The sequence below is a fragment of the Pipistrellus kuhlii genome, unplaced genomic scaffold (assembly GCF_014108245.1).
Source record: "Pipistrellus kuhlii isolate mPipKuh1 unplaced genomic scaffold, mPipKuh1.p scaffold_m20_p_8, whole genome shotgun sequence".
Lineage (NCBI taxonomy): Eukaryota > Metazoa > Chordata > Mammalia > Chiroptera > Vespertilionidae > Pipistrellus > Pipistrellus kuhlii.
In genome coordinates, this window is record NW_023425584.1 from 17,918,883 (window position 1) to 17,945,914 (window position 27,032).

At 42.2% G+C, this 27,032-nt stretch overlaps 1 protein-coding gene across 1 annotated transcript; it reads left to right on the top strand.

Moving 5' to 3' along the window:
• The first annotated feature begins 5,975 nt into the window (after positions 1-5,975).
• Positions 5,976-26,702, top strand: SLC36A3 (solute carrier family 36 member 3). The gene is made up of 10 exons (XM_036423370.2): positions 5,976-6,112; positions 8,399-8,489; positions 10,965-11,053; positions 13,954-14,049; positions 18,336-18,420; positions 19,227-19,445; positions 20,357-20,455; positions 20,866-21,032; positions 23,157-23,326; positions 26,210-26,702. The coding sequence occupies exons 1-10, from the start codon at positions 5,976-5,978 to the stop codon at positions 26,497-26,499; spliced, it is 1,443 nt and encodes a 480-aa protein (XP_036279263.1). The 3' UTR covers positions 26,500-26,702.
• Positions 26,703-27,032: the final 330 nt, after the last annotated feature.

Genomic DNA, 27,032 nt, shown 5'->3' on the forward strand with positions numbered 1-27,032 from the left:
AGTGGCAGCAACTGGCAGGAGGAGGTGTGGCCAGCTAAGGCTGACTGATTTAACAGAAAAAGGGTCCCAGCAAGGTGTGCCTAGCTTCAGCATCAAGATGAATTAGGCCAAGTGGCCCATTGTGAGCTGAAACTCTCAGGAAAACAAACAAACACAAAAACATTATATTTGTCAAGGGCAATAAACTTTCTAAACCACTCGATGAAGTATTGGCCCAATTCAAAGATCCCAACAATGGATGGGAGGCATGGAAATAAATGTGCCAATGGCAGTGGGGAAAGGGCTGGACAATGGCATTATTTGGCATTATTTACCTTTCAAGTCTTACAACACCTTGACTACCAACTGTGTGCCATGCATATTAAAGGCTCTTGTAATAGATTGCAAAAATGGCCACAAATTCTTCTTGACAATATGACTTTTCAGCTCCTCCCATGAAGGGGTAAATACCTGAATTCAGATAGACAGACAGACAAAGCCAAATACCCACTCCTACCCCTTCATAATCCCTAGTAGAAAAATAGGCAAATGCACAAGCAGGGAATTCATAAGAGAACAAATACAAATGTCCAAATTATATAAGATGTTCACCTTCAATAGTAACCAAAGAAATAGAGATTACTGGTAAAGTAACAATGAGTCAGTTTTACTTATCACATTTCTAAACATTTTAAAGTTTAATGAAAAGTTGGCATTAGCAGAGTGTGGGAAAATTGGCACTCTTTTTTTTTTGTGGTAGTGCATTTGGCACAACTTTTCTGGCGGACAATATGAATCAAAATTGAAAATAAGAATATTATTTGTCCTCCTAGGGCAACAATCAAATGTTCAAAGGTATATTTATAAAGCTGCTCATCACTGAAAAATTGGGTATGTCCTATATATCAAATAGTAAGGGTTTTATTAATTAAAATAAGGCACAAGAAAAAAACTAGACAAGGAAGCAACTGGAACTCTCAAAAATTGCTGGTGGGAATGAAAACTGTTACAGCCACTTTGCAAAATCGTTTGCTGATTTCTTACAAACTTAAAAATACACAAGCAATCCTACTCCAAAATCTTCATCAGATTAATAAAAACACTTGACCACAAAGTCCTGTGCATGAATGTTTCTTCATTCAGCAGCTTTATTCATAATCACCAAAAATTACAAGTAATCCGGATGTCCATCACCAGGTGAATGAAGAAGCACATTTTAGTATGTCCATGCAGTGGAATACTACTCAACCATAAAAAGGATTAAACTGTTGCATTCAACCACATGGATGAACTTCAAAAGCATCCATGCTGAGTGAAAGATGCCAGATTTAAAAGCTTACATAATTCAGAGATGGAAGATGCTGACGACGCCTCAGCATACCAGCAGACAGCAGCTGCGGGTTGCTGAAGGATGCCCAGAACCAAACCAGAGATGGGCGGACCTGGATTACCACCATTTGTCCACCAACCAGATCTGAAATATCATGGCTGGCATGTACACATAAGAAACTATCTGGCATTAAAATTGGGACTCAAAAGAACTGTTGGCCCAGAAAGGAACTCACTATAGACTGATTCATTTGCCTCTCAGCATAACCATTATGGCTTGTTGCAGTTTAGGTTCTTACAGGGGTATTTCTTGGATCACATGATCTCACACATCTAGAGGAAATAATGAACAACATAAATAGACCCAGAGAAAGAGAAGCAGCGGCCAGACTCTCAAACCTCAGAGGGAAAGTAAGGGAGGATGGGGGTAAGGGGATGAGATCAACCAAAGGACTTGTGTGCATACATATGGGCCTAGCCAGTGGCTATTGTCAATGGGGGTTGGGGGTGTGTGTGTGGGGCATATCGAGGGAGGGGTTTGGGATGGGAATTGGGGAATAAGGACAATTATGTGAGACCATAATCAATAAAATAAAATTTTTTAAAAAGCTTACATATTATCTGATTGTATTTATATAACATTGTCTAAGATGCTCAACTGAATATATGGATATTGGAGGAGAAGATTCACTACAGAGGGGCCTGTGGGAACTTTTTGGCGTGATGGAAATGTTATATAGATTGGTGTTAGTTATGAGACTATGCATCTGTCAAAAATTGTTGAACTGTATACTTTATAAGGGTGACTTTTTCTGGATGTAAGTTATACCTCAATAAACCCTACTTTAAAAATCAAATGTTCTCCAATCGTTAAAATTTATTTCTTCATCTGTTTGGTGAAGTGAAAATATAGATAGCACATATTAAGTGAAAAAGTTGTATTAGCATTTCAAATAAGATAGTTGCATACCCATATTCAGAGCAGCATGATTCACAATAACCAAAAGGTGGAAGCAACCCAAATGTTCATTGACAGATGAATGGATAAACAAAATGTGGTCTATATATTACAATGGAATATTACTCAGCCTTAAAAAGGAAGGAAATTTGACACATGTCACAACACAGATACTGGTAAACCTCGAGGATATTATACTAAGTGAAATAAGCCAGTCAGAAAAAAAGACAATGCATCATTCCAGTTCTATGAGATACATACAGTAGTCAGAGTCATGAAAAAAAAAATAAAGTAGAATTGGGGGGCATATATTAGGGGAGAGGGAAAAGGAAGTTTAATTGGTATACAGGTTCAGATTTGTAAAATGAAGAGTTCTGAAAATTGGTTGTACACATTGTGTATGTATTTAACACTACTGAACTGCACACTTAAAAATGGCTAACATAGCTGCCCTGCCAGTGTGCTCAGTGGTTGAACATTGACCATGAACCAGACGTCACCAGTTTGATTCTCCATCAGGACACATACCCAGGTTTTGGGCTTGATCCCCAATACGGGTGTGCAGGAGACAGCCAATCAATGTTTCTATTGCTCTGCCCCTCTCTCTAAAATCAATTTTTAAAAAAATGGTTAAGATGATAAGTTTTTTTTTAAATATATTTTATTGATTTTGTACAGAGAGGAAGGGAGAGAGATAAAGAGTTAGAAACATCGATGAGAGAGAGTCATCGATCAGTTGCCTCTTGCACACCCCCTACTGGGGATATGCCCGCAACCAAGGTACATGCCCTTGACCGGAATCGAACCTGGGTCCCTTCAATCCCCAAGCCGATGCTCTATCCATTGAGCTAAACCGGTCCCGGCAAGATGATAAGTTTTATGTTACATGTATTTTATCACTATTTTTTATAAATCTGTATTACACATCAAGTTAGTGGTGGGACATGTGCATGAATGAAGCATATTAAATTGGTCACAGCTGTTCTCTCTGGATGAGGGTGACTCTCACTTCTTGTAGTTTTGCTTTGTTTTAAAATGAGTATGGCATTTCATATAATCTATCACTGTCTCGTTGTTTACTTGTTGGTCCTCTTCCTACTTCCCTCTAAAGTACAGACTCCTTAAAAGTGTTCATTGCTGAGTCTATGGCGCCTGCCTGATTCAGAGCAGGCATTCACTTGTGAGTATTAAAGCAAGGAATAAATATAATGAGGAGATGAAGTTATTCCCAACTTGGGAAATAGCCTTTCAGGCATCAGAGGAGGGAGAGATCTCACTTGATATTCAGGAGAGGGTAGAGGCTCATAGAATTGATTTCACAGCATTACTAAGAGTTGCCATGGGGAACACGTTGCCCTCCTCCACACCCTGCCCCCCCCCCCCAATAATCTTCATAAGTAACATCTCCAGACCATCCCAAATAGATATACAGTCAAAGTACAGTGAGCTAGGGTTTGCCCTGCAAAAGTATCTTCAAGATTAGACTTTGTTCATGCTGAGCCCATCCTTCCTGTTACCCCCAAAACAGTGAAGTCATCTTCGAGTCCTTTCTTTCCTTAACACCCCACAGTAAGTCCGCCAGCACGTCCTCTTGGCTTTCGCTTTAAAGATGTCCAGCCTTTGGTCACTTCTCACCATCTTTAGCTGCCACCTGGTCAAAACCCCTGTTGCCCGTGGGCCATTGCAGTAGCCTCTGAGTTTACTGCAACAGCCTCCTCGTCACATCTTTGCTTTTGCTCTCGCCCCCATTCAATCTGTTGCCAACAAAATGGCCAGAGAGATCCTATTCAAACCCAAGTCATGTCACTCCTCTGCTCAAAACCCTGAGTAAAATCCAAAGGCTTTCCAGTGGCCTGCAGGATCCTGCCCATCCCAAGCCACACATTTTTTCGTTACTTCCACTGACATTCACTGCATCTCAAGTGTGATCCTGTAATTTATCATTCGAGCCAGGACACTCTTGATAGTGAAAAGAGGCAATGTTGATAATTATTCATTGTGCCAGGGCAACAAGCACAAACCAGCACAGTCCTGGGCAAACCAGACATATGCCCCTCTACTCCTTTCCCCTCCGTTGTGCACTCTGAGTTAGCCACCTGGCCTTAGCATTGCAGTAATTCCCCAGGCATTCTCCTGCCTCTTGGCCTTTGCACTTATTCCTCCCTCTGCTTTACGTTTCTTACCCAATTTACACACAGTGCATGCTCCTTCACCTCATCAGCCCTTTCCCCAGTGTCACTTCCTCAGTGAGGCCCACTGTCACCTCCAGTCTAAAACTGCAATCCTGCCGAAACCGGTTTGGCTCAATGGATAGAGCGTCGGCTTGAGAACTGAAGGGTCCCAGGTTTGATTCCGGTCAGGGGCATGTACATTGGTTGCGGGCATATCCCCAGTGGGGGGTGTGCAAGAGGCAGCTGATAGATGGCTCTCATCCATGTTTCTGACTCTCTATCTCTCTCCCTTCCTCTCTCTAAAATAAATCAATAAAATATATATTTTTTTAAATAAAAAAATAAAATTGCAATCCTCCCTCCAGCCCCACCAGCACTACCTGTTCCCTTTTCTGCATTATTTTTCTTTCCAGTACTTAATATGAACATATACTCAACATTTTTTTTTATCAGTCTCTTTACTAGCTCATAAGTTCCACGAGGGCAGAAGTTGTACTACTTTTTTTTTTAATATATATTTTATTGATATTTTACAGAGAGGAAAGGAGAAGGATAGCTAGAAACATCAATGAGAGAGAAACACTGATCAGCTGCCTTCCACACACCCTGCACTGGGGATTTGCCCGCAACCAAGGTACATGCCCTTGACCAGAATTGAACCTGGGACCTTTCAGTCTGCAGGCCAACGCTCTATCCACTGAGCCAAACTGGTTTTGGCTATAGTACTTTTCTACCCTAATATTTTTCCCATGTGGAGAACAGTGCTTCGTATACAAGGGCAGGCAAAAGTAGGTTAATAATAACAAAAACTGCAATAATAAATAATTTGAGAATAAACTCTGTGTTTCATGTACTCATAATTGTAAGACTACTTTTGCTTACTTCTATATTAATGCTTGATAAATGTTTTTTGAATAATTTTTAAAGTTTACCCGAACTCCTTTTTAAATAGGTGGCAGGCCTCTTGTACAGAAATTCTGAGCAGGTGGCATTTGAACTGGGCCACAAAAGCCACACCTCACCCCTTAGCCAGATTACCCTCTGTTGGACCACACCTGCATCCTGGGATTCTGCAGCACTTTATTGGACGGGCAGCCTCCATTGTGAGGTAGTTCTGGTTTCCCCTTTGCCAGGGATAGTGAAGCACTGGGCCTGGCCCCACATCCAGGCACGGGACCTCCAGTCCAATGGTGCCTTCTTCCTCCCAGTCACACTGTTCCTTTTGGGGCTAAAGTGGGAGGGGCTGAATGTCCAGGCAAATCCTGGCGTGTGGCCAATCAAATGCAAGGGGCACTGAGGGTCGTCCTGAGATGAGACTCTCATAAGTTCCCCAAAAGTCAGGTGAGGCCTAATCAGCATCAGCTTCCCCTGCCACCGGTGCTTCACTGATTCACAAGCTCAGGCTTCACCCAGGGCAGGCACGCTCAAGAATTAGGAGCTAGCGTCTTAAGCCAGCAGCCCTGGTTTCTCTGGAGAAAAACCCATGGAAGGCTGGTTCGAGGCAGTTACAGGACTTCACCCTGAGCCACCTCCCCACCATGTCGAAGACTCCATTGCTTAGAAGGGATGGCCGTGAGTCCAACTTCCTGGATGACGGATCCAAGTCAGTCTCCGAGAGTAGCAGTAACACCAGTTCAGAGAGTGTTCGTCCTGCTGAGGAAGCCAATAGATTGTCGTAAGTGGCTGCTCTGCCCTTCCAGGTCTGAGGTCAAGCGCTGCTGCCTTCAGCTCTGGGCCACTCTTCCTACTTCTCTCTTCTTTACACACTATCCCCAGTGTACAGGGGACGAATGGATGAAAGACAGCACCTTCAGAATCTGAGAAGGTTGATTCGTGTGGCTCTGAGTATTATACCTGTCGCCCAGTTTTTGCAAAGAACCCAGATAGAGTAGCCATCCAGCATGAGTTTCTGGATTCTGTGTCTTAGGCAGCTACTCTTTCTGCCACAGTTTCAAGCTGCTCTCCTCTCTTGCAGCTACTAGTCTTCATTTTCTCTGTTTCTTCTTCTCTCTCCCCGCCTCCCTCCCAACAACAAACCCATCCAGGAAACAAAAGGTCACATCCTAGTCTTATGTCCCTATTTTAACTGCCATAGACTCAGATACATGGAAATTTTTCTTAGCATTTATTTTCCAAGCAGACTGTTACCTAATAATCAGATCACATAATTGCCGTGGTATAATGAGATTATAAATGACAATACCCAGTGTTAATAGGGTGTCAAGAAAGATCCTCCTCTCTCATGTCCTTTTGGTATCATTGTAGATGACACTGTTATAATGTATTAAAAATCCTATTGTATATTTATATAAAACACACAAATACTATTTTGCATATGCTTTCTTTGAAAATACACACATACACACAGAACTGGCAGTCGTGACTGCTCTGGGGAAATAAATGGGAGACAGAGAAGGGAGAGTTAGGTATGCATGATTATTTTATTGAAACACTGATTATAAGGTTGACAAAACAACAAGAGATCATTTAAATAAAGTATGTACACACATAATAGAGTAAATACAGCCATTACAAGTGATGAAGGAAATATATGGTTATGAAAAATGTATAGGACATACTATTCATAATGACAATTAATTTAATATATAGTATTATAATGCTTCTCCTTGTGTAAATGTTGTGTGTTTAAAAGCAAATAAGGATGCCCAGGAGAATGTCAATCAAAATATTAAGGGTGATTATTCCCATTTGGTGAAATATTGGCATTTTCTTTTATAACATCAATGTAATATTTTTCAAGAAAAAAAATAAAATTATATATATATAATTTTATATATATAATTCCCAGGAATTCCTTACATGTTTTATTCTCCAAGGCCCTGATCTATAATGCTGTTAGCTAACAGTTTCTCCAAAAACTTGTCTCACCTTTCCCAGGAGACCTGATTCAAGTAAGACTAGACACCACTCTAGAAAAGAAGTGAGGGAAGGAGGGAGAAAGAGCAAATCTTTTGGAAAAATTATTTACCAAAGAATTGACAAAACATTCTTTAATGTTTTTGCTTTGGCATATTTTTCAATAATTCCAGTTACTAAGAAATAAATGTCACCTCTTAGAAGTGAAGGGACAATGGGTGTCCCTATCCTTAGATATATAGACTTAACTAACCCCTGCCAGACATAGTAAGCATTCTACATGCACAGTGGCAATGTTATTAAATTTTACATAGCTTGGAATAAGTTCAAAATGTATACTGGTTGGGTAAATAAATAAAAGAGTGAATAAGAACCAGTAAATACTCCATATATTGGTGGGAGGTTATGTTTTTTCTAGGGAGCTAATTAATCAAAGACCTGGCACCAATAATTACTCCCCAAATTGAGAAAATTGTTAATTTTTTTTCACTGTCTACCTAAATGCTACATCTATCTAGTAGGTCTTCATAAATATTGAGTGAATAAATCATGAAAGAAAGCACTGGGTGAGTTAATGAATAAACTGGTACTAGGGAGTTATCCAGATGGTAGCAATTGTTAGAAACGTTTTCTTTAACGCTTAGTACATGCTAAATATTTGTTGAGCTCCCCTAGCCAGTGTGGCTCAGTTGGTTGGACATTGTCCCATGCATTGAAAGGACTGCCAATTTGATTCTTGGTCAGGGCACAGGCCTGGGTTGTGGGCTTGGTCAGAGGTAGGAGGCATGCAGGAGGTAGCCAGTCAATGTTTCACTTTCACATTGATGTTTCCATCTCTGTCTCCCCCTCTCTCTTCCTCTCTTTCGCTAAAAATAAATAAATTAATTAAAAAACATATTTGTTGAGCTATCTGAACTAGCCCACCAGGATAAGCTACTCCAGGACAGATCCTGGGACCTAAACCAGAGTCCACTTTATCGGGTTTTGTCCCTCTTCCCTACAGAGGGTGCTGGAAGGAGGCTGAGTTGGACCACCCTTCCCTTCCACTAACATGCCCTCTTGTCTCCCTGCTCTTCCCACACAGGATGATGCAAACCTTGATCCACTTATTGAAATGCAATATTGGCACTGGGCTCCTGGGACTTCCCGTGGCCATGAAAAATGCCGGCATCTTGGTAAGAGGAATCTGGTGATAAAAAACTAGGTTTACCCATTTCGGGGAATGGGGTGGTAGGTTCCTGAGGCCTTTGCTCTGTTTATCAATAGACAGTTTGGGGGTATCTGCTATAAGAGCAAATGTGAATGCAAGCATCAATCCACAGGAGCCAACCTGGAGCCCGGAGGTGACAGGACATTATTCTTTTCCCAGTTTTATTGAGGTGTAATTGACATGCAGCTCTGTATGAGTTTAATGTGTACCACATAATGACTTGATATAGAGATATTGCAAAATGGTTATTACAATAAGTTTAGCTAATATTCATCATCCTGTTACAAAAAAAAATGTTTTTCCCTTGAGGTGAGAACATTTAGGATCTACTCTCTTTGCAACTTTCAAATATACCCACAGCAGTGTTAACTACAGTCCTCATGGTGTACATACATCCCCAGTACCTATTTATCTCATAACCGGAAGTTTGACCATCTCCATTCCATTCCCCCACCGCCCTGCCCTTATTCTTCACAGACTGATACATAGTCAGCTTTGCCACAGTCCTCCCCATGCCCCAGGATCACCCACCCCATTTCACTCGTTCACAGTGGCAGCCCGGCCCCTGAAGTTAGTGTGAACATGTGGCTTGTTTTCAGCCCATTTGATCAACTTGGAGAGAGTGTCTTGAAACGTAAGGATAACATCTTCTCCAGTCCCCCACTCTCCCTGCCACCCACCTCTGTCTCTTCGTAGGCCATTCCCTTCTCCCTCCTCTGTAAAACTTGACTGATTGATTCCTTTTGACATTAATGTCACTGTCACCTTCAGGTTTTCTAGAATTCATACCTACCTCACCTGGAATTCTTACAGCACTTATAAAAGTAAGACACACTTCTTTTCTAATATTTCTGTCTTCCTCACTTACCTGAAAGTTCTGAGGGCAGGAACTTTGATTTATCTTAACACCTCTCCACCGTACCTACTGTAGTGACTGGCACACAGGAAGTCTCAATTCATGTGTACTGAATTAATGCCAAACAGACGATTTCCATTTAATCGAAGTCAATCTCTCCCCCACCCAGGCCTGGTAAGTGGCCCCGTGTCTAAAGAAGGCATATTGAGATGCTGGCTTCTGTTATAACTTCCAACCTGTGTCAGTTCTAACCCAGAAATGGGACTCTCCCCTTTGGAATTCTCAGGGTTCTAGAATTTCTGAGAGTATTATTACCCCATTGCCACTATCTTTGCCCATTGGGATTTTTCTGTTTAAGATAATTCTTTTGTACTTTGATTTTGCTTCCTAATCTCACACCAGAACCTTTGACCATAATTCACTTGAGAACTATGTATATTGAATAACCATTATGTGCATTTTTAGGGCCTGGGAATATAGAAGTAAATAAGGCAGAATCTCTGAGGAGGTTACATTCTAGTGGAATCTAGTGGTACTCTTGGTCTCTCATTTGTTTCTTTGTGAGAGATAATATTATCTCAGGTCACATCTCTAAAGTATGAGTGTCCAGAACAAAGGTGAGACAGACCCTCTTTATTCTATGCCAAGTGCACTGCATGGGAGATTATGTTTAATAATGAGCCCTGTTTTGTTTTGTTTTTTTAATATATTTTATTGATTTTTTTACAGAGAGGAAGGGAGAGGGATAGTTAGAAACATCGATGAGAAAGAAACATCAATCAGCTGCCTCCTGCACACTCCCTACTGGGGATGTGCCCGCAACCAACATATGTGCCCTTGACCGAAATCGAACCTGAGACTCTTGAGTCTGCAGGCCGACGCTCTCTCCACTGAGCCAAACCAGTTCCGGCGAGCCCTGATTTTTAATCTCTTCCCACATACAAAGAAAAAATGGAAACTATGTGAGAAGATATGTTCATTAGCTTGATTACAGTAATCATTGTACTATCTATATGTATATCAAATCATCATATTGTACACCTTAAATGTATACAATTCTTAGTTAAAAATGAAAGAAGTATTGACAAATTAGACACACTAAAGCAGTGACTCTCAACTGCGGACAATTTTTCACACGTGTCCCCAAAGATATTGACAATGTCTAGAGACATTCCTGGTTGTCACAACTTGTTTGGAAAGAGAGCATGCCACTGATACCTGGTGAGTAGAAGCCAAGGAATGCTGTTGAACATCCTAAAACACACAGGACAGCCCCCACAACCAAGAATCGTCAGGCCCAAAATGTCACCAGTGCCTGTGTTGACAATCTGTGCTAGAGGAAAAAGTCCCAAGTCTAGGAAAGTAGTGAGTGCTCTGTCACTGGAAGTGTCCTAGTGGAGGTTGGGCAGCCACTTTATAGTGACGCTAAGAAGAGCATGTAGACCAGAACATCTGGAGGGATCAGGACATTCAGGCAGCTGCTCTCATCCCAGAGGCAGCTTTATTGTCAGAGCCTGGGAGAGGCCCGGGTTGTGGGAGCGATCCGTGTGTGGCTAACCATCCCCACCTCTCTCTGCCCTCCAGGTCGGTCCCCTCAGCCTGCTGGTCATCGGGATCATCACAGTGCACTGCATGGTCATCCTGGTGAACTGCGCGAATCACCTCAGTCACAGGTGAGGGTCCTGCTTCTCTCTCAAACCGTGCCAGGCCCTGTCTGAGGGTGTGTTGAGTTTCCTTTGACATTAACCCAATTACCTGGTCATTTCTTCAAGCCACCACCGCCCCTGCTGTTCTAGATTCTACAGAGGCGGTGATAAAGAACCTCCACTGGAAACTCCTACGTTCAGGCCCAACTCAACTGCTAACTAGCTGGATGATACTAGTCAAGTTCCAGCTCCCCCTGAACCTAGAGAGATCACATTGATACAAGATGCAAACATGCTCTGTAAACCGCCATGTATATGTGAGATACTTAGAGATGTTTTTCTTCCTCTACTCTTCCCACCCTCAACCTCTCCCACCTCCCATATGTGCATTTTGTATGAGTAATTTGTTCCAGGTAAACTTTTTGGGAGACAATTTAGTAAAAGTAAAAAAGTTAGCAATGAAATGACTAATTTGCAGTTACATCAGTTATTAATAAAGCCCACATCTGATACTCAGTATTTATATTTTTTAAACTTTAATACAAAGAAAAGACAAATGCAGTGAAAACAAGTAATGCTGAGAATTTCCTATTTAAAAACTTACCTTTTGCCCTAGCTGGTTTGGCTCAGTGGACAAAGCATCAGCCTGTGGACTGAAGGGTCCTAGGTCCGATCAAGGGCACATGCCCGGGTTGTGGGCTCGATCTCCAGTAGGGGGCGTGCAGGAGGCAGCTGATCAATGATCCTCTTATCATTGATGTTTCTATCTCTCCCTCTCCCTTACTCTCTGAAATCAATAAAAAATAAATAAATAAAAATAAAAAACTACCATTCATGAATGATTGGTAATTCCTTAAATCCCACCACCTGGTGGCTCTCTATCCATAACTCTGAGCTGTTACGGAGGTGTGTAAGGCTAACCGCGTCATCAGACTCGTGCAGAAAGACTTCCAAAGTCAAAGTTGATGAAACTCCTCATAAAGCCAATTTATCAAACCCAAATAGGTGTATCTGGAAATTATATCAGTCACACCTAATTTGTAAGCACTTTCCAGCTCACAAAACACTGTTAAGAGAACTTACTCATTCTTCAATTATATTTATTGCCCAATTACACTGTGGCGGGTACACGGCAGGAGCTTTGCAAGACTTCTTCCATTTACTCCTCACAGTAAACTTTCATAGCACCATTATTCCCATTTTACAGATGAGCAAACTGAGAATTAGATCTGAGTTAGATGCCTTGCTCAGGGTCACAAAGCTAGGGAGTGGCAGACGTGGTACTCCAAGACCTTTCTGACTTCACTCTAACGCTTTGCAAATTTCCTTTTCCCTCAAGCCTACTGGGGCCATTATATCACCAAGTAGGCTTCTAATATCTATGCCATTCATGATAGCCTTCCCCTGAAGTTTGCTTGTTGTTGTTGTTTATGTGTTTTTTGTTGTTGTTGTTGTTTTTCTGATGTCCTTTCTTTCTTCCTTTTTTCTAATACAGAGCTGACTGGTGGCATAAGAGCTGACTAGGGCCTTTGGATATGTTTTGGGGGAATTCCATAGTTTTTGTTTTGTTTTGTTTTGTTTTATTTTATTTATTTTTAATATATTTTATTGATTTTTAACAGAGAAAGAGAGCTAGAAACGTCGATGAGAGAGAAACATCGACCAGCTGCCTCTTGCACACCCCCTACCAGGGATGTGCCTGCAACCAAGGTACACGCCCTTGACCGGAATCGAACCTGGGACCTTTCAGTCCGCAGACTGACGCTCTACCACTGAGCCAAACCGGCTTCGACTGTTTTGTTTTATTTTAGACTATGCTTAAAAATTCGAAGATTTCACATTTTAAAAAAAGATCTTCATCTTCTTCTTGCCCATTAGACATCTGGCACATCTGGGGCTTCCCTCCATTATCATTTAGCTGAAGCCAAGTCCCAGCCAACCCCTTTTAGGACGGGGTGTGAACCAGAGGGTTTGTCACAGTCTCCACTATTCCCCATTGTCTCATACCAGCCCCTCTCACCACATTACCGATATGGGTCTAGTCCCCAGAGCTTTTGAATTTGTAATCCCCAGATCAATGTTTGCCAGTCGTATGCATTGTGACCTCCTTTATATTTGAAATGCCAAGCACAGCAATAATAAAAATAGAAGATTCATGCTGCCTTCCCATCTCTGTATCCATCTTTCACTGTCTTCTCCCCCAAACCCAAACTGAGGCCCAGAACTCTAGAGAGACCTACTCAAGGTCTCCCAGCTATCAGAGAGGCCATATTGGGATCTAAACGCTGGCTTCCCGGCAAGTCTGGGGACCTTTTCCCCTCCCAGCTACTCCCCTCCGCCCTGCAATTGACATGGATCAGGGCCCTCAGCAAACTGCTGCTGCTCCCACTCAGGAAGGCCTTCCCCACCCAGTGGAAGGGCCGCCGAGGGAAGAGGGACAAAATAGACTGGAATGTGGGCAGGAGCCCGAGTATCATCTCTGCGTGTGATATGGTCCCAGATAGGCCTCCCAAATGTCCCAACACCCTCAGCAGTGGGAAGGAGGGAATGTAAGCCCAGAAACCCAACCCTGCTCTCCCTCTCCCCTCCTGGCCCTGACCGGGCTTGCACATGCCACACTTCCTTTCACGTCCCCTCTCCCCTGGTTTGCAAGCCTCATCAATTCACAGCTACTCTTTGTTTTTTAAAAATCCACTTAAATAGCAGTATTTAAAATAAAACTGCTACAAAAAAAGAAAAAAAGCTGACTCCTGAAAGTTGTTCAAGTATACTGTTATAGAATATTTCGGTAATAAGTGTTGCTAGAAAAATAACTAGAATGCTCCACGTGAGCACACAAGTATATGTATAATAATTACACTCTGTGGGAGTACATTGTACTTTTCACAAAAATGTTCTAAGTGATGCATTTCTTGTTCTTTCTCTAGACTGCAAAAGAGTTTTGTGAACTACGGGGAGGCCATGATGTACAGCCTTGAAACGTGCCCAAACGCCTGGCTCAGGACCCACTCGGTGTGGGGAAGGTAATAGTCATAGCAGTAATATTGTAATAACAACAACAGCAGCAGCAGCACTAATAACCCTCCCCTGGTCTTCCTTTATTTCTAGTTACACAGGTTTTAAATGAATATGTCCTTATTGCAAAGTGTCAATATAGAGCATCTCCTCCAACAGTTCCATTGTCACTCCCACTCTTTACACAAGAAGTAATCGCTGCTACCTAGTTAGGCAAGGGTCCTCTAGACTTGTTTTTCTTTGCATGTATGTGGATATCTGTGTGGGAATGGGAATATATATTTTTAAGATTTAAAAATATATATTTTTTTATTTTTTTAAAAAATTTTAGAGAGAGGAAGAAAGAGAGAGAAACATCGATCAGCTGCCTCCTGTATGTTCCCTACTGGGGATCCAGCCCCCAGCCCAGGCATGTGCCCTGATGGAGAATGGAACCAGCAACCTTTCGGTGCACAGGATGACACCCAACCAACCGAGCCACACCAGCCAGGGCTGAAAATATACACTTTGTTTTGTATAATCTTATATATTAATTAGAATATTTGTTTGGAAATTTGCTCTTTCATCTAACAATATGTTTCAAATTTTTTTTCCGCATTGGGACATAGAAATCTCTCTCATTTTTTAAAGCTCATGATGTTCCCGGTATGGATGTATACCATAGATTTATCTAGTCCTTTTCCTAATAGTGAACATTTAGGTTGTTCCCTTGCTGGATAAAAAGTTTGGCATTCAAAATGCTCTTCTATGTCTTGGCTCCTCTGATCTTCTCAATGACTTTGTGAGATAGGCTGATGGTTTTTTATCCTGGGAATATGAAGTAGCCAAGGCTCATAAAGAAAAAATAACACGTCCACGGATATAGAGATAGTGGTGGAGCAGAGATTCGATCAAGAACCTGACATTTCAGCCCCGGCCAGTGTGCATCTTTCCGTGCACCAAAGCATTACAGGTTTGATTCCCAGTCAGAGCACATGCCCAGATTTGCAGGTTTGATCCCCATAGTGGGTGTGCATGAGGCAGCCCATCCATGTTCTGCTCTCACATTGATGTTTCTCTCTCTCCCACTCCCTTCCTCTCTCTTTAAAAAACCATAAAAAAATCTTTAAAAGAACCTCACATTTCAGCCTTCCCAGCAGAGCCCCTCAGGAGGTAGTGAGTCAGCACTGTGGCTCCCAAGATTCCTGTGGCCACTCCTCACTTGAGACTCTCAGTAGGTCATTGATCTCCCCATATGAGTCACACTAATTATCAGGCAGTAATAATGGGTGACTCCTAATTGCCCCATCCTTTTTACCACGGTTTGTCAGTTTCTGATGGCACCATGGAAAAAACTATGGGGTGTGAAAGGTCCTTAGAGATCACCATAACCATGGCTATTCAAATGGAGGGGGAAATGAAGCCCAGATGGGACACTAAAGCTGCCCAAGTTTACACAGGAATGTAGTGGCAGAGCAACGACTGGAATCCCAAACATCTAGCTCCCACCATTCCATTTCTCTGGCAGTCAAGTACCTGAGAAGGAGTTGGGAAAACATTTATAACAACAATTTGTAATTTTTAGTGTGCCAGGGGATACCTGGGGAGCTTGATGAAAAACTGCTTCTTTCAGCCCTGGCTGATGTGGCTCAATTGGTTGAGTTGAGCCATGTCCTGTGCACTGAAAGGTTGCCAGTTTAATTCTTGGTCAGGGTACATGCCTGGGTTGCAGGCTCTGTCCCCAGGGGTGGTGTGCGGGAAGCGGCAGATCAATGTTTTGTTCCAGCGTCAGTGTTTTTCTCTCCCTTTCTCTTCCTCTCTTTAAAAAAAAAAAAAAAAAAAAAAAAAAAAATCAATGAAAGATTTAAGAAAAACACAAACTGCCCATTGCATGTAGGCAGCAATCATCAATGGATGTTCAAGCCATGAGGTGAAAGGTCATTGCGAAACTTCATGAAGGAAGAATACACTGACACCACCAGACCCCAGAAACTAATTTTAGCATCTCATGTTTGCACACAGGACAGCCAGACGTGAGGTATCTTATGAAGGGGTACAGTAGGGGGAGTATAGAGCACGCCTCTAAAATATCCTCACCAGGAAGATAAAAGATGAGCCTCAGTCTAATCAAGCTACTAGATCTAACATCAGTTTACAGGATAGAGAAACAAGAAACTGACATTATAAAGTCGTCCACTAAAATCTAGAAAGTGGGCCATACTATGGGACAAAGAATCTGATAGCTTCAATACGAACCAAAAAACTAAAAGTTGCAAAGAAAAACAAATAAAACAGGTCAAAGGGAACCTAGCAGTTCAAAAAATTTAAGAGACTTAATAACTAAATGCAATGTTTAAACTTTCTAGAATCTGTAACATAGACATTTTTTGAGCCAATTGGAGAAATATGAATATGGACTGAATATGAAATAATATAAAGGAATTACTGTTAGTAATTTTGTCAGGATTGATAATGGCATGATGGCTATTTGTTTAAGTCCTTGTCCATTAGGGTTGCATTCTGAGTTATTGACAGGTGAAGTGCCACGAGATCTTCAGTTTGTTACAAATATTCCAACAAAAGAAGCATGTGTGTGGTGTAGGCGTGAAGGGATAGATGGAACAGGAGTGGAAAAAACTTCAGTTGTTGAAGCTGGCATGGGCACACGAGAATTCACTGGATTATTGTCATTGCTTTTGTATATGTTTAAAAATGTGCCTAGTAAAGAGAGAAAAGATGTCTTCATTTTGAAATCCACATGACATCACTCTGCCTCTGACTCAAAAGCTGATTGAGAGCCAGGAATCTATATTTTTTGGCCTAAACCTCAGATGATTCTGATGCAATTGATACTACAACCCAATGTTGAAGTATCATTTAACTAATCTAAACTTTATCATCTAAAAATAGAGGAGCATATCTTTGTTCCCTAAAAATAAATAAATGCATCCTCAAATGGAGACAACTTAAAAATCTTAAAGAGCCCAGCCAGTGTTGCTCAGTGGTTGAGCATTGACCTATGAACCAGGAGGTCACTGTTTGATTCCCTGTCAGGGCACATGCCTTAGTTGTGGGCTCAATCCCCAGCCAGTCGATAATTCTCTCTCATCATTGATGTTTCTATTTCTCTCTCCCTCCCCCTTCCTCTCTTTAAAGTTAATAAAAACATATTTTAAAAATAAAAATAAAATCATAATGTTTATGATGGAGTATAATATATTAATTTTTAAAATAATGGATCTGAGGGAGCATTTGAAATCTTGCTTCCCAGCAATGTCATCAGTTTTTCTCAAAAGTTCAAAAAAATTAATGTGAGTCTATTGTAATTTTTAAAAAAGTGGAGAAGGAATAAATGATAGCTAATAAATTTAGAAGAAGTGACAGATGAAATTAAAAAACCACCACCTAGCAACCACTGATGAAATAATTGATCTAGGCAAAGGTCATTAATGAACGTTAAAACCCTTAGTTTGAGGGGAATCGGATTTTCATGCCATCTCAAAGTTTTACCATCAGATTACAAAGAAGGAAATGTACATTGGAAAAGTCTGGCAGTCACTTCGCAGTGTAACCACAGGACATCATGTGCCTCCCGATAGGATGAAAAAACGTACAAAATATCACTTACTTAGTACGCTTACCAACGTGCTTATCTGGACCTGATCACGAGGAAACAATTGTACAAGTCCACAATGGGGACATTCAGCGCGACAGTTGGCCTGGACTCTTCCCAGAACAACAAGGTCGTGGAAATCAAAAAGGATGGATTTGGGGCTGTTCCACGTGAAAAAAGACTAAAAAGACACAGCCTTCATACAATATACAAAGCTTGATTAGATTCTGAATTAAAAAAAAACACATACAGCTAATCAAGATATTTTGGAGAGAATTGGGTTATTTAAAAATATGGACTCTATATATATATTGAAGTTGATTTTCTGGGCATTATAATCTTAAGAGAGGTATGCCGAAGTATTTAGAGTTGAGGTGTTCTATCTACAATTGACTTTCAAATGGTTCTGAAAAAGTGTATGTGTGTGTGTGTGTGTGTGTGTGTGTGTGTGTGTGTGTGTGTGTATGAAATACCTACATGATGTAGTTAGGGCCAAAAGTTAACAATTGGTATATCTAGTTAAAGGATATATGGATGTTAGTTATACTAGTCTTTCACCTTTTTCTGTGGTCTTGAAATTTTTCAATATAGAAAAGTGGGGAAATATTTAAAATAACAGAAATTATTGTTTCAAAAAATAAAAATTAGTGCATTTAAAAAAAGTAATTTTCTCCCTCTGTTGCCTCTTCTTTTCCTTCCCAGGTACACTGTCAGCTTCTTAGTAATCGTTACTCAACTGGGCTTCTGCAGTGTGTATTTTATGTTTATGGCAGATAATTTACAACAGGTAAAGAGGCCTCTTCTAGATAGAATGGGAGGAAAGCAGACCTCCTACTGCTAGGACTGCGTGAACAAAAGTATAGAGTTCAGATCATGGGAGGAGATGGCTTCATTTCTAACCATGATGAGACTACTCTTAAAGAGTTCTCTCAATCCTGGGAATCGCTCTTTTAAAGGGTCATAGAGGGGTGTAACCAGGAGGGAGAGAGGCTTACAAGCATGTCCAATCAGAAATAATTGAGTTGTTTTTTGTGGGTTTTTTTAGCCTGAAGTATTAGTAAGGTTTACTTTAAGTACCTGAGGATTGTCATATAGAGATGACTAATTAAATGTAAGGCAAACAAGCTACAACCTTGCCCTCGTTACATCCCTAACAGGCATTACAAATCAATCTTAGTCTTCTCTCTTGACTTCATGGAGTGGAGAGAACACATTTGTGTTTGCGCTCTCAAACAGCCAGAACTATGACAAGTAATGTACCAATAGATGGAATATTCAAATAGATCGAGAGTGCCTAATATTGAGAGCTTTCTAAAGTAGAAGAAAATACCTTTGTGTCATCAGCTTCCGATGTTTGGGTGTAGGAAAGAAAACCATTTTGTAGGAAAGAAGAGGTTGGGCTAAATGACAAAATTGGAATTTCAGATAAGCAGCAAGTACCTTTTTTTAAAACTATGATTATGTCCTATGTGATATTCGGGACAAGTTGTACTAAAAAGTTACCTGTTCATCATCTGAAATAGAGACTTAAGTGGGTATCCTTTGTTTAATCTTTACCCATAACTGTACTCCCTTCTTTGTGCTCTATGTCAGATAGTGGAAGAAGCCCACGTGACCTCCAACGTCTGCCAACCCAGGAAGAAGCTGGTGCTGGCTCCCATCCTGGACATTCGCTTCTACATGCTGACGATCCTGCCCTTCCTGGTCCTGTTAGTGTTTATCCAGAACCTCAATGTGCTGTCCGTCTTCTCGACTCTGGCCAACATCACCACCCTGGGGAGCATGATTCTGATCTTTGAGTATATCTTGCAGGTCAGTGCCTGAAGCCAGAAGTGGGTCAGTGTCTGGGGGGTTCTGAGACACCCAGGAAAGTTATTACCTTTATGGGCAGATCAAGGTAAGAAAGGAGACCCCCCTGCTTTGAGCAGCCCCTGCTATGGTGATAGCTGTGAACATTTTTTTTTTTAAGATTTTTTTTTTTGGTAAGATTTTTTTATTCTTATTGACTTTGAGAAAGAGAGAGGAATCCTTATCTGGGCTGTGCCCCTAACTTGGAGAATAGCCTCAGGCAATTCCGCTCTCCTCCCTGGGTCTCATGTTTAAAGATGAGAGGGCTCCCAATAGCGAAAAGGTAGTAACAACCCAAAAGCCCACCACTGGACAAATGGATAAGCAAATACGCTAAGTACATGCAGTGAGATATTATTCAGCCTTAAAATGGAATGAAATTCTGATCTATGGTACAACATGGATCAACTATGGTACAACAGGATGCTAAGTGAAGTAAGCCATCGCAAAAAGACAAATATGGTATGATCTCACTTCCATGAGGTACCTAGGATAGTCAAATTCACAGAGATAGAAAGTAGACTAGGGTGACCAGGGGGCCAGATAATGGGAAGTTATCAATGGGTACAGAGTTTCAGTTTGGGATGTGAACAAGTTTTGCAGATGGCTAGTGGTGTTGGTTGCACGACAGTGTGAATGTACTTACTACCACTGAACTGTACACTTGAAAATGGTTAAAATTGTAAGTGTTATACTATGTGTATTTTACCACAATAAGAATAACTTCTTAAGAGATGAGAAGGCTGAGCAATTCTGGGTATCTCTTGGGTGCTCATAGCACTTTCTCTATGGATATGAGGGCTGGCCCAGCTTTCTGCCAGGCAATGATATCTGTGCCATGGCAGAGCCAATGCCCTTCTTCCCCTTCCTTTCAGGAGATTCCAGATCCCAGCAACCTGCCCTTGATGGCAAGCTGGGAGAACTTCCTGCTGTTCTTCGGTACAGCCGTCTTCGCATTTGAAGGCATCGGTATGGTAAGATGGATGTGGGCTCCGAGAGAAGCGTCCCATGTGCTCTCGAAGGAAGCCAGTCATTGTCCCAGCTGAGCAAATAATAGTATTTGTGAAAAGTGAGAATATGATCTACTCCTGGTGGAAGGGAATGGCAGGGCCCATTCTCAGGGCACCAAATGCCCCGTGCACCACACGAAGCTTTGAAGACTGAGTGAGAATTCACTGTTCAGCCCAGATGGAGGAGGAGAGCAGTCCTGACAATAGAGAGCATGGAGGGAAGTGCAAGGGGGCGGGGGGTGGCCATGTGGAGAGGCCCCTTCCTGGCCCCAAGGCCACGAGGAAAAAGATGTCTATGCTTATGGGAACCAGCTCCTTCACAAGGTGTCACATCTCCTTCTACCTTTCCCTTCACAACTTCCTTTCACCACCAGGTTCTGCCTCTCCAAAACCAGATGAAGCACCCACAGCAGTTTTCTTTTGTCCTGTACTTGGGGATGTCCCTTGTCATCATCCTCTTCATCTGCATGGGGTCGTTTGGCTACATGAAGTTCGGGTTGAACACCCAGGCCAGCATCACTCTCAACTTGCCCAATTGCTGGTATGTCCCTGACACCCAGGGTGGGCCCTGAGTCTTAGCAGCAACTGTGGCATTTCCTTGTATTGTTATTAGCGAGAAATGCTAACTGCTAATGTTTGCATTATAGTAACAGGTACATTTGACAATCCAGGCACTACGAGTTAGCATCCTTACTTTCAATTCCATTTAATAGGTGAAGGAATTGATATTTGGAGAGGTAAGTAACTCGCCTGGTGCATATTGTTTGGGAGAAGCTGAAGCTTGAAGCTGAATCTGAATGACTCTATTATTCCAAGGCCCTACAACAGGAAAGATCAGGAGTGTTTGGAAAAGAGAAAAAGCAGTGACAAAAAGTATAACTCCAGAGGGATAATTCAGGGTCCTGCAGGTGGACAGATGACTTCCACGCTCCTTTAGGATTCATTGGTTCCACACAAAGAGCTTAGAAAAGTGTCTGGCACTCATTGGATGTTGGCTATTGTCATGATTGTGTGTCCCCACACCCTGGGTCTTTTGGGGAAGGTAGGGTGGCAGGCCATTCATTTCCCTCAAGGCCACAACTGCAAAATGAGAAACATATTATCAGCCCCACCCTCCTCACTACGTTGTAGTAATGACTAGATGATACATGTGGCATTTCTTTGAAGTTGAGACTTATTTTACACAAGACATATAGCATCCTCATAGGCTGTACCTATTCTGGGCAATTTGGGTTGCCACTGGCCACCTGGGACAGGGCGTTTTCCTTCTAGAGGGGGCTTCCATTGGAAAACATGGACATCGGGTACCATGAGGACTTCACACCTACTCTAAGCCTGGCTGCTCATGACAGTCACCAGAGCAGCCTGCAAGAACGCATACACAAATAACCCTCCCTAATAATGAGACCAACAGCTAAGAAAAGATGGCCATGATGACACAGTTCCCAGACAAATCCCAGGAAATTGCATTTTATATATGTTTAAAATGCTGTGTCTCCCTCATAACAGAAATGCCAATGTTTTAAAAGCCCAAATGCAAAGAGCAGCAGGTGTTCACACACTGTCTGGGCAAGGATGTGGAAACCAGCCCTCCAATAGGCCAGGACCACCCACCCACACAGCCACTGTCAACAGCTATCGCAGTAGTAAATCTCATGTACTTCTTCCCATCATTGTTACTTCTGGGATTGCACACTATATGTGCAGAGATTTATGTACAAGGGTAGTCTTGCAGCACTGTTACTGGCAGAAAAACAACAACTAGGAATAATCTAAATATCCATTTATTGCGTACTGGTTAAAAAACTGTAGTATATTCGTGCAATTTGAATACCAACCAGCTGTTATAAAGAAAAGCCAGATCTATGTGTACTGATAGGGAACAATCTCCAAGACACAGTTAATGAACAAAGACAGAGTTCGGTGGTGTGTAGAGGATGCTGCCCTGTGAGTGTGTGTGTGTGTGTGTGTGTGTGTGTATGTGAATATCTAAATAAGCTTGCATATCTACTGATTTCTGGAATGGCTACAAGAAAACTGTTAGAGGGATTGCCTGTAGAGAGAGAACTGGTGACTGGGAATTAAGGGTGGGAGGGAGGTTTTTCACTATATGGCTTTAGAGCTATGAATTGTACTCTATGCTGATATACCTTTTTTATTTTTTTATTTTTTTATTTTTTTAGTTAATCCTCACCCGAGGATATTTTCCCATTGATTTTTAGAGAGAGTGGAGGGGAGGGGGAAGAGATAGAGAGAGAGAAATATCGATGTGAGAGGGACACATTGATTGGTTGCCCCCTGACAGCCTGACCAGGGGATCGTGCCTACAGTGGAGTATACACCCTTGACCAGAATTGAACCTGGAACCCTTCAGTTCACAGACCAACGCTCTATCCACTGAGGCAAACCAACTAGGATGATATACCTTTTTTAAAAACTAGAAGAAAAAAGGCACTGATTTCTGAGCCACAGACTTGCTGAATAAGAATCTCCAGGGATGTGTACGTTTAATAAGCTTCTAGGTGGCTCTGAGGGCAGGTCCAGCCTGAGTCACTGGAAGTTAGCCAGCTCTGTCACAGGTACCGGCTTCTGAGCAGTGAGCAGGTCCTGCATGGCCCTGCCCAGGAGCCACGTCGCATTTCCCATCCTGTCTGTCTATCTGCAGGCTGTACCAGTCAGTCAAGCTGATGTACTCTATTGGCATCTTCTTCACCTACGCCCTCCAGTTCCACGTCCCCGCCGGGATCATCATCCCCTTCGTCGTCTCCCAGGTGTCAGAGAGCTGGACACTGTTTGCAGACCTGTCTGTCCGCACAGCCTTGGTCGGTGTGACCTGTGAGTAGGATAAGGGCCTTCATTGACTAGAGCTGTGGCTGAGAGCCACATTGGCCTCTTCCTCACTATTACTGGCTCCGCCACTTGCCTTCATCGTGAGCTTATGCAAGATACTTTAGCTCTCTGAACCTCAATTTTCCACCTGAAAAATGGGCTTAACAGAACTACCACATAGTAAATATTATAATCTCTACCGCCTACACATAGAAGGTATACATTAGCTGGTTTATGGGAGGAAGAAGTATCATCCATTGGATCACACTCCTGTCTGCCTTCTGTATGCCAGGCGTGGTGCTGATAGTATCTAATGCTGATAGAAAGCCTAGCAGCGCAATAGTAACAATTGCGGAAACGGTGACTCACACAGTTTAAGTAACATGCTCAAATCATATAGCTGCTAAGTGACAGAGCTGGGATTTGAATGTGGGTTGTGTTATTCCAAAGTCTGTGTTTTCCATTGTGCCATATTCCTACCTATCATAAATCAGGGTCAACTCCCCAATCATAAAGTTGTGTTTAACTGTAGGGAATAACTCCAGGGGCTGATTTGTGAAGGATTTGGGGATCACTCTTTGGATGCACTTTTTTCTCTCCCTTCAACCCTCCCTCCCTTCCCTCATGCTTCTTTCCATTCACTTATTCACTCATTCATTCTACATTGGGTGCTCTAGTAGATGTCTGGGAAACATCATGAACATGGGAAGGCATCACTAGACAGCTGACCGAATACCATGGCCTGCTTCTCGCACAGACTGAATGAACAGGGATGCTGGGGGTTCTTTATGGAAGCATATCCAGAGATCAGAAAAGGTGCCCCAAGAAGAATGGAGGAAGGAACCAGGAGAAGTGAGGGTTTGGGTAACTTCTCTATCTGTCCTCAGCCACCTGTGGAATTATTGTGAAAGAGAGAGAGCACAAATCGAGTCTTAAAAGCTCCAATCGTCCAAGTTTAAAGTTAGGGGAAATCCTGTCTCGGTTGGGGGTCAGGAGAAACTGTGTAGTGCTTGGAGCAGCCCAGCAGAGATGCCATAGATGTTATACTTTCCTTAACTGGGGTTCTATCAACAGAAACAGCACCTGCTCGGTTTAAGGTGTTACTGAGTTCCCAGTCTGTTCCAAGACATCACGAACCTGACAATATGTTGTTTTGAGATCCTTCCTATGGAATAGTGTCAGTTGAAGAGAAAAATGGAGTGGTTCAAGCCACTCAGGTTCAGGGAAGGCATCGCTAGAGACAGCTGACCTAATACCACGTCTGCTTCTGATATAGGCTGAATGACCACTTCCTCTTCCTTTATTCATCTGTCAGTTGTTACTCTTTATCGGTTCAACAACTGCTTGTTGAGCACCCACCATATGCCTGACATGGTGCTAGGCACGAGGAACACAAATCATGAATAAGGAGGAAGAACGGGTCCCTGCCCTCCTGAGGCTTACAGCTGAGTGAAAAATATACGCAGGAAAATAACTACAGCAATAAAGAGTGCCATCTGACGGTTAGGGCCATAAGAACAGGACACCCTAAGAGCACATACCCTGAGCCTTGGTCAGTTCAGACCTGAAAGTTAAGTAGGTGGTAGATGGAGGAGTGAAGGGTGTACCACGTGTAGGGAGCAGGCTCTGCACAGATCTGAAGCAAGTATTGACATCTGGCCTTTTTGGAAAACTAAAAGCAGTGGGGAGTGATCAGATATGAAGCCAGAGGATTTGCAGGGCCCTAAGGAGAGCAGGCCAGAGAGAGCCATCTGAGCAATGGATTGACATGACCAGACCTGACCCTTAGAGAGCACTCTTCCAGTCTATCTTGCTTTAGAGCTTCCTTGAACGTATCTTCTCTGCCCTGTCACTGTGAGCTCTCTTGGAGAACAGACACTGACTTTTCTCTGTACCTCTTTAAGAAATTTATTAAAGATCTGATGAAGGAATACTGTGATAGGGACTATCTCATTTGAGGATTGATGGGTTCCCCACCACGAGAATCTGTCTCTCTCATTCTCTGATTAGATGTGTTGGAGCAATCTCATAAACATGTGATTATTTTCTTCAAGAGCCAGCAAACTATTGTAGTAAGGGTGCTTTCCAAACAGGTTTTCCCTAATTTGTTCATAGGACAATCATATGGTTGTATAAAGTTGAATCACATAGGTTGTATATTTATTCATTCCTTCTATAAACGTTATCAAAATTGGATTCCCCTAGAAAAATACATGACATATGTTTTATTACGGTATATGCATAAAATATGGAGATTTGAGTATTTATAGGAGAGATGGGGAGTAAGCAGCCTAATGCTGTCTTCTGTTTTATGTTCTCCTTCATTATCCAGATCCTTTTAAGAGTATGAAAACAAGTGGCTGAGATTCTGACAGCAACAAGCTATATTTCATTCTTTATATCCTTGCTTCTAGACAGTGGTTATATTATGTAGGTTAGTACAAATTTGCTGTAGATTCAGCATTTGTTGAACACCGATGATTCACCAAGTTCCTTCTTATAAATGGGAGGTTTCACAGGAGAGTGGAAAGGGCCTTTGATTGGGCATTTTAATGGATTCTCACCTCAGCCGTGTGGCCTCCAGAGCTCTAGATTTCCCCATCTCTACAATGAGTAGGTTATAATAAATAGGTGGTCGAGGGGCCTTTCCAAGAAATATTATATGTGAAAAACCCAGTAAGATAAAACATAAAAAGAAAGTGGTCAATACAGAGGTGGGGAGTCCAGAGCCGGGGTGCCTGACATACTCAAATCTACAATGGGCTCCTTCCCCACCTCTCCTGAATGACGTATCAGACAGGTGGCATTATAAGGCTCCCCGCAAAACGGTTTCTTTCTGAGCTCCCTTCTTGCAGGAACCTCAGTGACACCACTTCTTTCCGCCTGCAGGTGTCTCAGCCATCATCATCCCCCGCCTGGAGCTGATCATCTCCTTGATGAGCTCCGTGAGCAGCAGTGCCCTGGCCCTCATCATCCCGCCCCTCCTGGAGCTCATCACCTTTTACACGGAAGACATGAGCTGTGTCACCATCGCGAAGGACGTCATGATCAGCATTGTGGGCCTTTTGGGGTGTGTATTTGGGACATACCAAGCCCTCTATGAGTTGACCCAACCCTACAGCCATTCCGTAGACAACTCCACAGATGTCCATGCACGTCATTATCTATTTTTATTCTAATAGTTCTTCCTCCTCCCGTCCAGAGTTTGACTCCCACTGTGGACATTATATACATTCAGCAAACTCTACCATCTCTATATTAATTAGTCCCTTCTTTACCTTTCTAAGAGAAATGTAGATTACATAAATCTGTACAGAGACCTATCAGGCTGTGCTATTTTTATCTATCTATCTACTTATTTATCTATTTAGGTTTTGGATATTTTTTAAATATATATTTTTTATTGATTTTTTACAGAGAGAAAGGGAGAGAGAGATAGAGAGCTAGAAACGTAGATGGGAGAGAAACATTGACCAGCTGCCTCTTGTACACCCCCTACCGGGGATGTGCCCGCAACCAATGTACATGCCCTTGACTGGAATTGAACCTGGGACCTTTCAGTCCACAGACCGATGCTCTACCACTAAGCCAAACAGGTTTCGGCGGCTTTGGATATTTTTTAGAGGGTTTTTGTACCTCTTAATCAAAACTTCATTCAACCATTTGTATTATCAGCTTCATTTAATGGGACAAGGAGTGCCAACTGCCCATG